The 15,623-nt window shown below is 32.6% G+C and overlaps 1 protein-coding gene across 2 annotated transcripts; it reads left to right on the plus strand.

Annotated features, from left to right (window-relative positions):
- The first annotated feature begins 6,864 nt into the window (after positions 1 to 6,864).
- On the plus strand, positions 6,865 to 14,462 carry LOC133688322 (protein tesmin/TSO1-like CXC 5). 2 transcript variants are annotated; one of them, XM_062107761.1, is made up of 9 exons: positions 6,865 to 7,172; positions 7,295 to 7,612; positions 8,285 to 8,392; positions 8,968 to 9,145; positions 10,004 to 10,363; positions 10,685 to 10,788; positions 10,867 to 10,961; positions 12,642 to 13,055; positions 13,830 to 14,462. In XM_062107761.1, the coding sequence occupies exons 2-9, from the start codon at positions 7,335 to 7,337 to the stop codon at positions 14,072 to 14,074; spliced, it is 1,782 nt and encodes a 593-aa protein (XP_061963745.1). In that variant the 5' UTR covers positions 6,865 to 7,172; positions 7,295 to 7,334; the 3' UTR covers positions 14,075 to 14,462. The 2 variants fall into 2 exon arrangements, with proteins under 2 accessions (XP_061963745.1, XP_061963744.1); XM_062107760.1 differs by having other exon boundaries at positions 6,865 to 7,612.
- The last annotated feature ends 1,161 nt before the right edge of the window (positions 14,463 to 15,623 follow it).

Genomic DNA, 15,623 nt, shown 5'->3' on the forward strand with positions numbered 1-15,623 from the left:
ATCTGCAAGTTATATGACTAAAATCTTAAGACATGCAAAAGAGATACTCCTAAACAAATTATAGGTGGAAAGTGGTGATAGAGTATCCATAATTGAAAAGAGATCAAAGGGAATTAATGAAAGGCTCAAGAGATAGTAGGGTGTCAAAAATCATGCTAGTGCACCCTCTTCTCAACCCTCAACACGCACACATGTGATTCTATTAAATATGTTGATAATTATATTGGTTTAATAAAAAAAATCTACATTGATGTTCTTTTAAATTACAAACTTGTACATTTATATCATTTTAACACTTCACCCAAAGTAATTTTGTTGATTAAAGAATATAGAAGAAGACTTGTGACTTTGAGCGATATGTTATTTCTATTTAATTGTTAATGTTTTTTTATGTTACAATATGGATGTAATATATGTGGATCATTGCTATTAAGGTGTCGTTTTTGCTAAAAATGCATTATCGTTAATGATTTGTTGTTTTTTTAATGAATGCTATATTGTTGTTAGCAAAGCTGCCTTATGAATTTATTTAACATATTTATGTTCTTGCATTTTGCTTAATAATTAATAGTTGGAAATACATTGTTTTACTTTATTTGTTCGATGTGAACAAGATAATAGTTACAAATAATAAATTGCTCATACTAAATTAACTACTAGAAACAACTTGACACTTACAAATCTAACCTTTATGTTATATTTCTTGATCCAAACTCTACGTAGTTTGCCTTTTATTTTCTTAAACTTATGTCACCTTCTCCCCCTATCATAGTTAATTCAATTGTATTTATAGGTTTGCACCAATTAATGAAGGTATAGTTATGTGACATGTCATCACACATGTAGAATAACTTGTTTTTACTAGTTTTTGTTTATGATATTCTAACAACTGCTATGTCTTTACATTTGATGCACTTTTTATTTTTAAACTTTAGTTGATTCAAGTTGTTGTAACTTTGTATGATATTAACATTTTATGTAGATGATGATATGTTGATAATGTGCATGGTTGTTTTAATACAACTTTTTAACTCTAGTCCCTGCAAATTCATGCAGTTTGTGTTTAGTGGTGGGTAGGGGTGATAATTTTCGGTTCGGTTTGATTTTTATAAAAAAAAAGTAACCAGACCATTTTTTTTAAACCGAAACCGGTTCAAACCGACTAGTTTCGGTTCGATTTGGTTATTTTAGAACAAAAACAGGTTCAAACCGGTTTTTTAGGTTTGGCTTGGTTTTTTCCCATTTGACTTGGGTTTTTTTCTCGATTTGGCTCAGTTTTGTTGGTTTGGCTCCGGTTTGAGTTCAGTTTGGTTTTTTCAGTTTCAGGCTTATAAAACCAAAACCAAACTGGTCGGTTTTTTAAAAATTCTAATCGGTTTAATCAAATTTTTTTCACGATTCGATTTTTTCGGTTATTTTTTTCCTGTTTTCTCGGTTTAATCAGTTTTTTTGCTCACCTCTAGTGGTGGGCAATGTGTGTTTGGTGGTGGGCAATGTGCATGCTGAATATTTTAAGTAGTGTGTGGATTGAGATTTTTTTTGGAATTCTTGCTATATTTTGATGGAATTTTAGCAAGTTTGTTTGCTATGATTATAAAGAAAATAGGGATAAATATGAGTTGTTATGCTCAAATGGTGTGAAAATGGATAGTTTGTGGTTGGAATGTTTTACAGGTTTGTTGTGCTCAAATGGTGTGTGGAAGTGGGCAATATGTTGCTAGGGTTTTTGATAGGTTTGTTGTGCTTATTTTTTGTTGTAAATGAGGAGATAATGATTGAGATTTTTTGTTGTTGAAAAATTATTGCTTGTGGTTGGAAATGACGGTTTATAAAAGAATTTGATTTTGATTGAGTGAAATGGTTTAAAAAAATTATAAATGTATTGTTAAATATTTGTAGAGGTAAATTTTTTGTAATTTTATGGTAATTCATCAACTTACTTTTTTTTTAATTGCAATGATAAATTCTAGGCGCAATAGGAGCTTCATAGTTATTGAATAGAAAATAATGACAGTCCTATAAATAATTATATATTTTTTATTGATTTTTTTCGGACTAAAATGAGAATGTAAAATATTATGCGCATATAAAGTCCATGATATAAACTATAATATTTCAAAGTACAACAACTAAATGTAAAAAAGACCAAACAATAGGCTGGTATATTTATGTGTGTTTGATAATACGATGCAATGTACTAATATACAGTTTGAAAAGCACTTTGAGAAACAATTTGAACTACATTACCGAGTGGAATCGAATTTATCATATGTTAACCAAGGTTATAAACACAATCACTTTTATTTAAAATAATAAATTTAACATAAAACTAAAAGGTGTGGGGAAATCACTGTTTCCCCACACCCAAATGCACTGTGGATTACAACAGTAATCCACAGTGCATTTCTCTCTTTTTTTTTCACTTTTGTTTTTGTATTTTTTCATTTTTTTTCCAACTTCCCTTTTTTTCTTTTTATTTTCGTTTATTTTTTATTTTTTTTCCAAAATTACTTTCTTTTTTTTCCCAACTTTCCTCTTTTTTCTTTTTTTTTCATTTATTTTTTTTTCTAAAATTATCTTTGTTGATTTTACTTTTTAAGTATTAAATTGGTTAAAAATTTTGCTTAATAATTTTTTTCTTTTAAAATACTGTGGATTGCTACAATGTTTTCCCACATAGTTTTTCTATTTTTTTTTTTCAAAATTATATTTGTCAATTTTATTTTTTTTATATTGAGCTGATTAAGAATTTAGTTGTGTAATTTTTTTCTTTAAAACATTGTTGATTGCTACAGTGTTTCTCTTCGTGGTTTTTTTTTTATGATTTTCTCCAAAATTATCTTTTTTATTTTATTTTTTTAATATTGAGTTGGTTTAAAATTACAATTACAATATGTGAAGAAAACACTATAACTTTTCTCGCAAATTACTGTGGATTGTTATAGTGTTTTTTTCCGCGTGGTTTTTTTCTGTTTTGTTATGTTTTTTCCTAAAATTATCTTTGTCAATTTTATTTTTTAAATATTAAGCTAGTAAAGAATTGTAATTACAAGTAAATACAAGTTTTTCCTCACAAAACACTATAGATTGATACAGTTTTTTCCCACATGGTTTTTTTCCAGTTTCTTTTGTGTTTCTTTTGTAATATTTTTTTCAAAATTATCTTCGTCGATTTTTTTTTTAATATTGAGTTGGTTAGAATTTAACTTTGTAATAAAGCTTAATCATGTGGGGAAAGCACTGTAGCTTTCCTCACAAAACATTGTGGATTGCTATAGTGTTTCTCCACATGGTTTTTTTTCTTATGATTTTTTCAAAATTATCTTTGTCAATTTTATTTTTTTAATATTGAGCTGGTTGAGAATTATAATTACAAGTCATTACAAATAAGGCTAAATTATGTGGGGAAACACTGTAGCTTTCATCACCAAACACTGTGAATTGCTAAAGTGTTTCCAACATGATTTTTTCCCCTTTTTTGGTGTTTTTTTTCCTAAAATTGTCTCTGTCAATTTGATTTTTTTTAATATTAAGATGATTAAGAATTTAGCTTTGTAATTGTTTTTCTTTAAGACACTATGAATTGTTGCAATGTTTTCTCATATGATTTTTTTATGATTTTTTCCAAAATTATCTTTGTTGATTTTTTTTAATATTGAGTTGGTTAAAAATTATAATTACAATAAAGCTAAATCATATGGGGAAAACATTGTAGTTTTTCTCACAAAATACTATGGATTGCTACAGTATTTCTCTAAATGGTTTTTTATTTTATTTTATTTTATTGGGAAAACACTATAGTTTTCCTCACAAAACATTGTCAATTACTATAATGTTTTTCTCATGGGTTTTTTTTTCCTTTTAAAATTATTTTTTTTGGTTTTTTTTAATATTAAGTTGGTAGAAAATTTAGCTTTGTAATTTTTTTTTTGCTTTTTATTAAGAGAAAAGCTAAATCATGTGGCGAAAGTACTGTATCTTTCCTCACAAAACATCGTGGATTGCTACAAATCATTTTATTTAGTTTCTAAGTTTTTAATCACCAACACAACTTTTTTTTTCCATCATGAAATATTGACTCCATCATACCTTTAGTTTCTATTACTTATCCAGCGCTGGTTCACCATTATAACATTATCAAATATATTTATTTTATAAACCCGCAACAGCGCGTGAGCATACCTTCTCGTCTCCAAAGAAAGCATGTTTGATATTTAAGGTCAAACTTTGCTCATAATCCTCTCTCTTTTTTTAATCATTTGCGATTATTCTTCCACAATTATTTTGAAATCTTACTCACAATCTTTTTTATTATTTTAAGTTGAATGTCACCAGCTTGTCTTTTGCAAGACAATTGTCTGACACCATGTTTCTTTTTCAAATATTAATAACACCCACGTATTAATGTTTATTAGTTTATGATTATGCTCCTAATCAAGAATTTGAAAAAAAAAAAATCAAAACTCAGTGAAGAGTGTTGTTTATATATATATATATATATATATATATATACACACTTCCACCTTTTATATTTTTCCTTTCAATTGAATTACTTTTTGTATTTTTTTTTAATTTTATTATCTTCTATACTAAGAGAACCAGGGTAAAACCTCAACTCCTTCATTGTCACTATTAAAATATATAGTGAAAGAGTTGACTTTTTTTTTCTTTTTAAATCTCATTTCCATTTCTTTTTCTTTGAGTTGAATATTTTTTTTAGATTTTATTTTTAATTGTATCATTTAATATTTAATTGATTTTGAATTGATTCTTATAATTTATTTCAGCTTGTTTTTTATAAGGTTATTACAATTCGAAACAAATATCTTGATATTTAGTTAATGCTTAATTTTATAAGCATTTATCTTTGTTATCATATTATTAAGTAAAAAATAAAAATTATTAAATTCATTGGAGTCTATTATTTGGATCATGGTTTTGGTGGTTTAAGTTTCAAAGCACAAATCAATCCAACATGTCATAATCTTAATATTAAAAAGGAATGTCATCTTGAATTCTTTTGAAAGATAAATTATATTTTTTATTGGTCATCTAGGTTACTTTTAGACTCACCAAGTTGACTAGTCATACTGAGACAACTTTCACGCGAGTTAATTTTAAACTTACGCTAAGTAAGAAGTTGAGTCGAGAGGTTTCAAGGTTGACATGTTAGGTTGGGCTCTTTTTTTTTTCCTTTCTCTTTTTTTTTTATAAAAAAACTTCCACCTTCCAACCTTTTTTTTCTTTTGATTGAATCGTTTTTTTCTTTTGTTTTCAACTTCATCCTTTAATATTTGATTGATTTTGAATTGATCTTCATAATTTATTTTGGTTTGCTTTCTATGAGATTATAATGGTTTTAAATAAATATTTTGATATTTGATTGGTGCTTAATTTTATGAGTGTCTATGTTTGTTATCATATGATTAAGTAAAAAGTAGTTTAAAAAAACAAAGTTATTAAATCTAGTGGAGTTTATGATCCGGATTGCAGGTTTGATAGGTTAAGCCGTGACGCCCAAGTTGATCAAATATGACTCCGTCTTAATATTGAAAAAAAAGGCATTTTAATTTTTTTAAAGTCAAACCATTTTTTTTACTGATCATTCAAGTTGTTTTACGACATATCAAGTTGACTTGGTCATCTTAAGACAACTTTCACTCAACTTAATTTTTTAATTCAGGTTAAACAAAGAGTCATGTCAAAAAGTTTCAAAGTTGAGTTGTAGAGTCAAGTTTAATAACATTGCCAAATAGTTTTCTATGATGGACTTTTTTTTAACGTTATTTTTTTTAATCCAACCCGCAATGTACCCCCCTCATTTTTTTAACCTTAGCTTTTGGTTTTCTCTTTCTTTTATTTTTATTTTTTTACTTTTATCCTTTTAAAGTTTGGGTTTGTATTAATTTTTTCTTTAAATTTCATTCTTCAACATTTTATTAATTTTGAATTGGTCTTTACAATTTGTTTCGGTTTGCTTTTTATTGCAATCTCAAGCAAACATTCTGATATTTGATTTGTGTTTCATTTTGCGAGTTTCTATTTTTGTTATAGTATAATTAAGTAAAAAAATAGTTTTTTTTAATTATTAAACCCAATAGAGTTTATAACCCATGTTACGAGTTTGATAGGTTAAGTCATGAAGTCCAGGTTGTTCAAATATATTATTAAAAAAAAGTGCCATCTTGAATTTTTTTTTAAAACCACACCATATTTTTTACTATTTATCAGGGTTATCTTTGATATGTCAAGTTAACCAGATTATATCAGAATAATTTTCATACAATTAAATTTTAAAATCCATGCTAAATGAAAAGATGGAGTGGTAGGTTTTAAAATTGACCCGTTGTCATTGACATGTTAAGCTAAATTAATTTGTTAATTTTGCTGATAGCAGAGAAAGCATCAGACAATTTTTTCGTACGTTATAGTTATTCCTCCGTGTCTAAAACAAATCTTGTCCGTCCATTAGTGGCAAATAAAAAAAATGTACACCATTACTTTTAGTAAATGTGTCACCCAATGAAAACATCGTAAAACAAACTTAACCTAACCTCCACCTCGAGAAAAAGTAAGTGTCAACGACAACCTCTTTAGCGCCAATTTTATTTTATTTTACACATTAAAAAATCCCCTCCTCTTTTTTTCACCCCTCCTCTCATAACCCAACCATCCAATCACACATTGCCAACTCATCTTTTCTTCACGTGGATTACAAATTCTTCACGTCCTGCACTGTAGCGTACACTAGCTATCCTATTAGTTAGACAACTCGACTCCCACACCATGGAAATTTTTATATCTTAAATTAATCGGACGGCGAAACCATGTAACCTGATTCTCTTTCTATGAAATGCGACCGTCAGATCATTGAATTGAAGGAAAAGCGTCAGATTAGAAATAAAACTGAAATCCAACCATTCAATACAAGAAGAAAAATTGAATTTCAAAATCACTTGAGAGAGGGGGGGAGACACACACCAAGGGAGAAGAACACCAAGCAAACCAAAACCAAAACCAAAGCCAAAGCCAAAGCCAAAGCCGAAAGCCCCCCCTTTTGCTACCCTACAGTCCTTTTCTCTCTATCTCTCTTCGATTTCTGGATCAAAGTTGTTCGTAAATATTTTTTTTATTTCTTCGATTTTTGTTTGAGCTCATTAATCGCTCATTTGGTGAGTAATTGTGTGTTTTGGATGATTTATGTTCTTTTTCTGGATCTGAAGGTTTGAGAATTGGGGACGAGTCTGTGTAATTATTGAGAGGGAAACTCATTATTATTTATTTATTTATAAAGAATCTGGACAGGGGTGATTTGGAGATTATTTTGAAAATAGATGGGGGAAAGTGAGGGAAGCGAATTCCCTCCAAAAAAGCTGCAGCAATCGGAGACTGCAGATTTTCCGGCCAAAAAGCTAGCCAGACAGCTAGATTTCACACAGGGTGTCCTTCCTGAATTGCAGCCATCGCCTGTGGTGGTTACCCCGGCGTCCGCGCAGTGCCAGCCGCAGCCGCAGCCGCAGCCGCAGCCTCACCCACAACCGCAACCACAGGTGGTTTCGATTCCAGTGGCACCGCAACAGCAGACGCAGCAGCAGCCAGCAGCGAGGGCTGTGTGAGTTAAAGTTTGATATTTTTGAAAAGAAAAAAAAAAAACTGCCTTGTGAGATTGTATATGTGGATTTTACTGGGTAAATTACTGAATCTTGCTAGTTTTCATTTGGAAGAATTGATGTCAAACAAATGGGAAATTTACCATTTTGTGGGCTTGATTGGAGTTTTTGTTTGAAAGTTTTGATTTTGGAGTTGCAAAGTTGTCATCTTTGCGAATTTTTGGGGTTCTTGTCACTGTTCTTCACTGCTCTTTCTCCCATTAATTCTAAATTTCCTCTTTTTTTTTGCAGAGGTGCAGTTTTTAATTTTTTTTTCCAAAGAGAGTTTGCTTAGTTTTCTTTGATCCAGGGATAATGGACCTGATGTTTTATTGAGGTCATCTTCGAGTTAGATATAAGAAAGGATTCCTTGCTATTGCATTTATTTTTCTTTTTTCTATCGGTGAAGATATTTCTGTGTATACAGGTCCATACCTTTTCAAATTAGATGCCTTTAGTGAATAAATGCTCTGAAAACGAAGTTGAGAGAAGTTTTGGTAGAGACAGACTCACAGTTACTTTGCTACCATTGATCAAGACACACAATTCGTTTTCCATTATGACTTTCTTTCATCCATTATTTCTTTCCTAAGAGTCTAAGACTGCGCTTTTTTTTTTGTCCTCCTTATATCCAGGAAACCAGAATCACCAAAATCAAGACCAAGACTGAATGCTGAATTGAAAGATGGCACTCCGAAGAAGCAAAAACAGTGCAACTGTAAACACTCTCGGTGCTTAAAGCTGTAAGTACATCATCATCTTAGTAATGTTTCTTCCATGGGATAATATTCTGTTCTGCTTTAGAGTCAATGTATTGCTGTTTTCTTTTCCGATGAAATTTAAATCAAATATATCTTGCTACTACTTAATTTGGTCGTGGGATTTACTGCTGGCTTGCTTTTCTATTTAAGAATTTGAAAAATGGAGTTACAGGTGTCAACTTGTTATAGAGTCTTATTTCAACAGAAAAAGAAACAATTTTTGAACTCGTTTTCCATTCTTATATCCAGAAAGTACACGTTTAAGTGCAACACTGGAGGTCTGGTACTACTCATCTCATGCTTTATGCGTGAAATGATTTTCATAAATGTAGAAATATTGCCTAGAACAACACCCAGGCAGCTTGCTTGAATCATTTTTAAATTATGGGGCCTGCTTTCTGTGCTTCAGTCACATGATACCCTAGCAATTTCTGTTTAATGGATTTCGGGTTTGCTAACTTTCCTGGTTTTCTGGTAACGATATTATGTCAATTCTTGTACTGCACTGACTGGCACAAGATATTTACTGATATATAATTTTTTCATGTCCTGAGCAGTTATTGTGAGTGCTTTGCCTCTGGAACATACTGTGATGGGTGCAATTGCGTTAATTGTTATAACAATGTTGAAAATGAGGATGCCAGGCGAGAAGCTGTCGAAGCAACTTTAGAGCGTAATCCAAATGCATTCAGGCCAAAAATTGCAAGCAGCCCACATGGAACACGGGATAGTCGGGTACGTTGATTAAACCTACGTAGACTACTTTTCAGCTGAATGCTTTTATGAAGTTTATTAACCAAATATTTACTTCAAATGGGAGCCTTTATCATATATAGCCATTCGTTTGTCTTTGCTTTTCCTCATTTCTTGTTGGAACAGGAGCCAGGATACCCCTCTGTATCTCTTTTCCATTTTTTGATGTAATTTAAATGAGATATTTTGTATCTGAAGCTATAGTTACATTTTATCTTCGATTGTGAAGGTTTTGAGTGGTGGTTGTCTTTTTACCTTTTGCTTTGTGCATGAAAGTGTTGCACTACTTGAGATGTGACATAATTTGCAACAATAAAAAAAATTGACAATCCTTTTATTATTTCCTTTTTGTCTTGAATGCCATTTTCAGTATGAAATTGCCAAATAATTTTGTCCCAGACAGTGGAATCATATTCGAGGGTTCATTGTCGGAGGGTTCTTATACTCTAGTTCTCTTTGTTTTCCATCCTTTCATTGATGGATGACTTTTCTTTATTTTGTTATTCTGCTCATTTTCATTATTAATAGAACTTAATCTATCAAAATATTCAGTAGATATCAAACCTTTTCCCTATGAATTTTTCACTGAAATAAATGTGCTGAACTTTTTAATGTGGAGTTTGTTTCATTTATGTGGAATTTATTCATTAAGAAAATTACAGAACACCATTATGATAGATGCATAGGTAAAAACTCATTGCTTGTTATTGTTGAATTTAAATGAAGTACCTTTGTTTAGAATTCATTGGAGGTGTTTTTATTTATTTTTTATTTTTTATGAGATCCTACTTTTTTCTGGTGTTGTTGGCCATCATATGAAATGGTTGGAAACAATTGCAGGAAGAGACTGGGGAAGGATTGGTGTTTGTAAAGCACAATAAGGGATGTCACTGCAAGAAATCTGGATGTCTAAAAAAGTACTGTGAATGTTTCCAAGCAAACATTCTTTGTTCTGAAAATTGTAAATGCATGGACTGCAAGAATTTTGAAGGAAGCGAAGAGAGACAGGCTCTCTTTCATGGTGACCATGGCAACAACATGGCATATATTCAACAGGCTGCAAATGCTGCAATAACTGGGGCTATTGGATCTTCTGGCTATGCTTCCCTGCCTGTATCTAGGAAGAGAAAAGGTCAGGAGCTTTTCTTTGGGCAGACAGTCAAGGATCCGTCATTTCACAGGCTTGGACATTTTCAACAGGTAAATGTCCTCATAGCATATTTTGTTAATTCTTTATTGAAGAGAATTTTTTATATGCAATGATGATTTTGTAAAAGTTACCTAATCTAAGCAGTTTACAATTTGATGCATAGAATAAGCTATTAGTTTATAGAGAACTGGGAAAAAGAAGATAGACATAATCATAAAACTAGCTTCTTCTGTCCCTGAGTTGCAGTTCAAGTTTGCAAATTACATCCTTATTGCTATTTGTTGGATCCTTTGATTTCGTACTGAATCGTCATATTTGGGTACTGGTCTATAGCACATGACAGTGTTACTGTGTGTTTTTTGCATTCACAGGCTAGCCACATCAGGCCTGCTGCACCCTCCTCTCCATTGCCTTCTAATCCTGTTGCTCGAGCTGGTAACACTACAACATTGGGCTCATCAAAAATCACATACAGGTATAGTGGCTGTTTGTCTTCATGAAAACATTACCAATATTCGTGTTCACAAAACTAACTTTCATGTCATGATTGCAGGTCTCTCTTGGCAGACATTATCCAATCACAGGACTTAAAAGAACTTTGCTCAGTTTTAGTGGTTCTGTCAGGAGAAGCTGCCAAGACGCTTTCAGGTGTAACAATGCTCATATATGTTAAATTGTTTTTACTCGTTCAGAATGTTTTTTTTTCTTTATAAAAAAACAATGATAGAATTTTCATTTCTTGAAAAATTAACTGGTACAACAAATATATCCTCCAAAAGGACAGTATAATTACTTGGAAGAGGATTATTGAAAATTTCCCTAACATTTGTATCTCGAATCACTAGCTTAGCAATGATGTGAGCTGCTTTATTTCCAGTTCTATAATCATGGTAGCACCCAGAAACACCAACCAGCTGCCTGAGATGTAAGATGCAAAAAACTATGAGCTCTATATCCCATGAGACTGGTCCGTCGTGATTAATTTCCTTTATGAGATCCAAACAATTGCACTCAATTACCATATTATGCCAACCCTTTTCTATTAACCAGGAAAGAGCTTCCTTAATAGCTAAAGCCTCCATAATCTTTGGATTAGAAACACACTTACAGAAAATAGGTCCACAGCTACAAAAGAGCCTTGACTATCATGCAAAACCATTCCCAAACCACCACTGGGTGACTGATTATTCCAAGAGGCATTCACCTTACAAATGAAAAAACCTTGAGCAGGAACACACCAGCTCCTAATTGCAGAAGCAGTCGCAGTAGAACTAGCTGATCCCCTGTTAAGCAAGCTACCACTCACAGCTTCAATATATTCAAGCCACTGGTTCAGAATGTTCAAGGACAACATGTTCTTTTATGCTTTATATTGCATTTGTTCATTTGCATGATGTTCCTTTGATTTGAGTATCAGAATAGCTCAAATTTGTTTTCCATGCTTTATTTATTATAACTCTTGATTATATTTTCCAACTGCTGACTTGTTCTAACAAGTGTATCCCCTAGTTTGGCTGAGCTGCACGCATTCAGCTTTCTGAGCCTTCCCTAGCAAGTCAGCGATAGAATTTCCCAGATCATGCTTTAAAGCTGTCAACCCCCCAAACCCCACCCCCGCTCCCCCAATTCTCATACAGGTTGCTCCATTATTCACCTGCAACAGAAGATATCTTCCATGTCTGCTTTCCACTCGATACTTCATATAACAAGTGTTCTGTTCCCATGCTGCATCCCTTCCTGGTTTCCAAAAGTTTTATGAGATGCATGTCTGCACTTTTTTATATGTTCTTTTCCCTGTCCTTAATATTCTGCTCTTTTCAAGCCGGCAACTTTCTTCTGAATGTGTATTTTCAAAACTGACCAGATTATCTGTGATTTCTGTGTCCAGTTTGGTTTGCTACTGCTCATCTTTTTGAGCTATGTTCCCAGGGTTAGCTTGTGATGTTTAAACCTCTATGTCTGAGATTTTCAAAAAGTTGGTTTGCTACAGGAGGGGCTGGGACTTGATGTAGTTTATCACATTTCCTCCACCATGTGAGAAGCAGTCAGCTTCATATTTGTTACTATTTGCAAATTTTTTATGGTAAACCAAGCACTCCTAACTAATTAGATATACAAAAAAGTGCAACTACTTGTCCATTGTAAATATGTTTATGCTCTGTAGCCTTATTCTATTCTTGAAAAATAAACACTGAATTGTACAGAGCTATAGCTGGTCTGACAAATGGGTGTTCCTTGAGAATGTTGACATGTTATGAAACAAGAAATGTGAGTACTGCAACCAATATCTAATGATTGGGCTTTCCTTTGAAATTCTTGTATGTCCAGACCAAAGAAATTCAAAGCGAGTAGAAGATCAAAGAGACACTTTTCTTGCTTCATCTACCCAAGAAAGGTTGCAGAGCCAGAAGGAATTTGATGCTGATAAAATTGTTTCTAATGATTGTTCAAGTGCAAACCATGCTAATGAAGGAGGCCTTGATGATTCCAGCTTAGATGGTGTTGATATGCCAAAAGGAAGGCCAATGTCTCCTGGGACTTTGGCATTGATGTGCGATGAACAAGATACGATCTTTATGGCTGCTGCTTCCCCCAGTGTGTTGATGGGCCATGGCTGCGACAGTTCTTCACAACTACCTTGTGGACAAGGCATGGCAGAGGCTCATGCAGAGCAAGAAAGAATTGTTTTAACGAAGTTTCGAGATTGCCTTAATAGGCTCATCACATTCGGGGAAATAAAAGGCAAGTTTCTCTCCTTTTGCCAAATTTTTATACTCTAATGGCTCTAGAAAAGGGAAATGCCAGGTCTAGTATTTTTAGATGATATACTCACGTTTAATGACAAGAAACTAGTATGTCCTAATACATATTGCTAAGTTTCTATTTTACCAAACATTTGTCCAAAATAAACATTGCTTTTTAATTCTTATTGTTACTTTGTTAAATTTGAAAATATATCACCTTAATGGAAGTTATAGATAGTTGTTTTTGTCGTAGTGTACAAAAGACAAATAGCCTCTTTGCAATCAGAAAGTTGCATTTACTAGAATTTGTTTCTTACATTAGGAGGCGCATTGGGCCTAGGGTTACAATGGGAATTGCCCTCTTCCACCCCTTAAACCATACACATGTTCTCCATTGGCTTTGAAGTTTTGAACCCTCCATAGTTGGAGTTGGAAGGTCAAACCTTTAGGGTGTACTCCTGTGGATGTGCAATTAACTACAATCAGCTACTGTAATTACATATGCTACTAGTTATGTAACTTGCCTCTAGGGTGTACTCCTGTGGATGTGCAATTAACTGCAATCAGCTTGTAATTACATATGCCACATGTCATGTAACTTACCTTTTCCGATAGTCAATTGTGATGGTTTGGGCTTTCTTGATTACAAGGGTTGTCTTTAGCTGCACCATTGTAAGGTGCCATGAATTTCAGATTCATAGTTGTGATCTATGTTCTTATAATTAGTGAATTATATCTTTTAATTGCTTCAAATATTGTGAAATTTCAACAGAAACGAAGTGTTCATCATTAGCCAGAACTGAGCTGGGGAATGAAAAAGGTCCACCCAGCACAGGTTTAGCAAATACCAGAACTCGAACAGGGAGTCAACAGGGACCCTTTAGCAATGGGGTTGTTAAAGTTCCAGCAACTGCCAAACCACCCCAGATGGTTACTTCTATAGTTGCCACCTCTAGCAGTGATCTTAAAAAAATTCCTAGCCTCCCACAAAATGGAGATAACAAGCTGAAGTCTTGAAAAGAAATGTGAAGACATTTTAGCTTTGAAGACTGGCCCAAGGTACGCTACAGAACCTCTGCAATACTACTACAATGCTCATTCTGACTTCAATGCTGATGCAGTCTCTAGGTAGTATTTGGGCCTGGTTGTTGGAACTGACCAGGATTGGATTTATTGCCCTCGTAATTAATATATTACATGGTAGTGTTTCTGTTTCAACCATAATTCAAATCCAGTGGTATAAGTTGCCGAGCCGTACAAATGCACAGGATATGGTTTCTATGATTACTTGCAGTCACCATCATAGATTGTATCTTTAGATACTAGGGATTTTCTTGTTCTATTTACATTGTTAAAAGCAAAGAGCAAATTTATGATTTTTAATGGAATATGAAATTTCAAGTTTGATCCTTGAACTAAAAACAGAAACATTTTTTCCTGTTAGTGTAGTGATCCTGTTCCTACTTGCTGATTGTCTCTGCAGTCTAGTTTCTACATTCAATACTGGTTATTTTTCATAGGATGGGGTTGCCTTTGTCAAAAAGTTAAGGGGTTTGATATCCTTCGCAGTTTCTGGAAACAGAAAACTTGATTGGTTTTGAATACAATCAAGTTTATGAATTCATTGTTATAATTTTTGTCAACCACTTTGGTTTCGAGGTATTTCAACAATGGACTGTTGGTTTTTCACGTCTTTGAAAAAAAAAAACCCAACAAGCTTTCTGTTTCTGGTTTTGAATTTGACTTTTAAAAATAGATAAGGGAAATGTTACTAAACTTTCAGGTTACTTTTGGTATGTTTGAAAAATAAACAGCCCTTAGTTGGTGGCCTTTTATGCCTACATTAGCAGTAGGTTGTTTCCCGTATGTGATTTTACTTTTAGCAACAGCTGATATGTAGACGAGATGGAATCAAGGAATTGATCATTAATGTGGTCTTCAAAGTCAGACAGTTATACTGTGAAAAAAAAAAGAGATTTTGACCCATTTGGCCTAAACCCACCTTCTCAGCATAACCAAAACAAGTCGAATGTTGCAAAAATGAGATGAGAATTTCAAGAGGGCCGATGGTGAGGAGTATATAGAGGTGCATAAAAATTAGATGGCCTGAACTTTTTGTGAAGTTAGATGATTTTGTGAATATTATAAATGGAACGAATGAGAAAAAGTTATTCGGGAGTATTTAAGATCATGTTAGATAGATCTAGAGTTGTAGAGAAATTTATTATCTAAAGATCTGAACTTTTATGGTTTTAAATAATTCTTTAAAGATTGAATTGTCGTCAACCACAAGCTGTTAAATTGTCTAGTTTCCAATGGTAATTCACGTGAACTATTCATGAGAAATCTCCTGAATCTTTAGGAGAAAGGGATTGCTATGCCTAGAGTGCTAGCTCTAATATTGTGTTTATGTAATTTGTTTGTCTAACAGACAACCGTACTAAATAAGAGGCATAATTTACTATTTATAGAAAAATTTTAAAAATCTTATAATTGACAAAATATTAATTTGTCTCCTAAATAATATCCATATATTAATTTAGGATAATTTTTGAAATTAATTTAA

This window comes from Populus nigra, chromosome 3, assembly GCF_951802175.1.
Source record: "Populus nigra chromosome 3, ddPopNigr1.1, whole genome shotgun sequence".
Lineage (NCBI taxonomy): Eukaryota > Viridiplantae > Streptophyta > Magnoliopsida > Malpighiales > Salicaceae > Populus > Populus nigra.

Bases quoted from the DNA above. Each gene is read 5' to 3' on its own strand.
- LOC133688322 (XM_062107760.1), top strand. From the start codon at position 7,335: ATGGGGGAAAGTGAGGGAAGCGAATTCCCTCCAAAAAAGCTGCAGCAA. The intron at 7,613-8,284 runs GTGAGTTAAAGT...CCTTATATCCAG, and splicing joins CAGCCAGCAGCGAGGGCTGT to GAAACCAGAATCACCAAAAT. The intron at 13,056-13,829 runs GCAAGTTTCTCT...AAATTTCAACAG, and splicing joins CACATTCGGGGAAATAAAAG to AAACGAAGTGTTCATCATTA.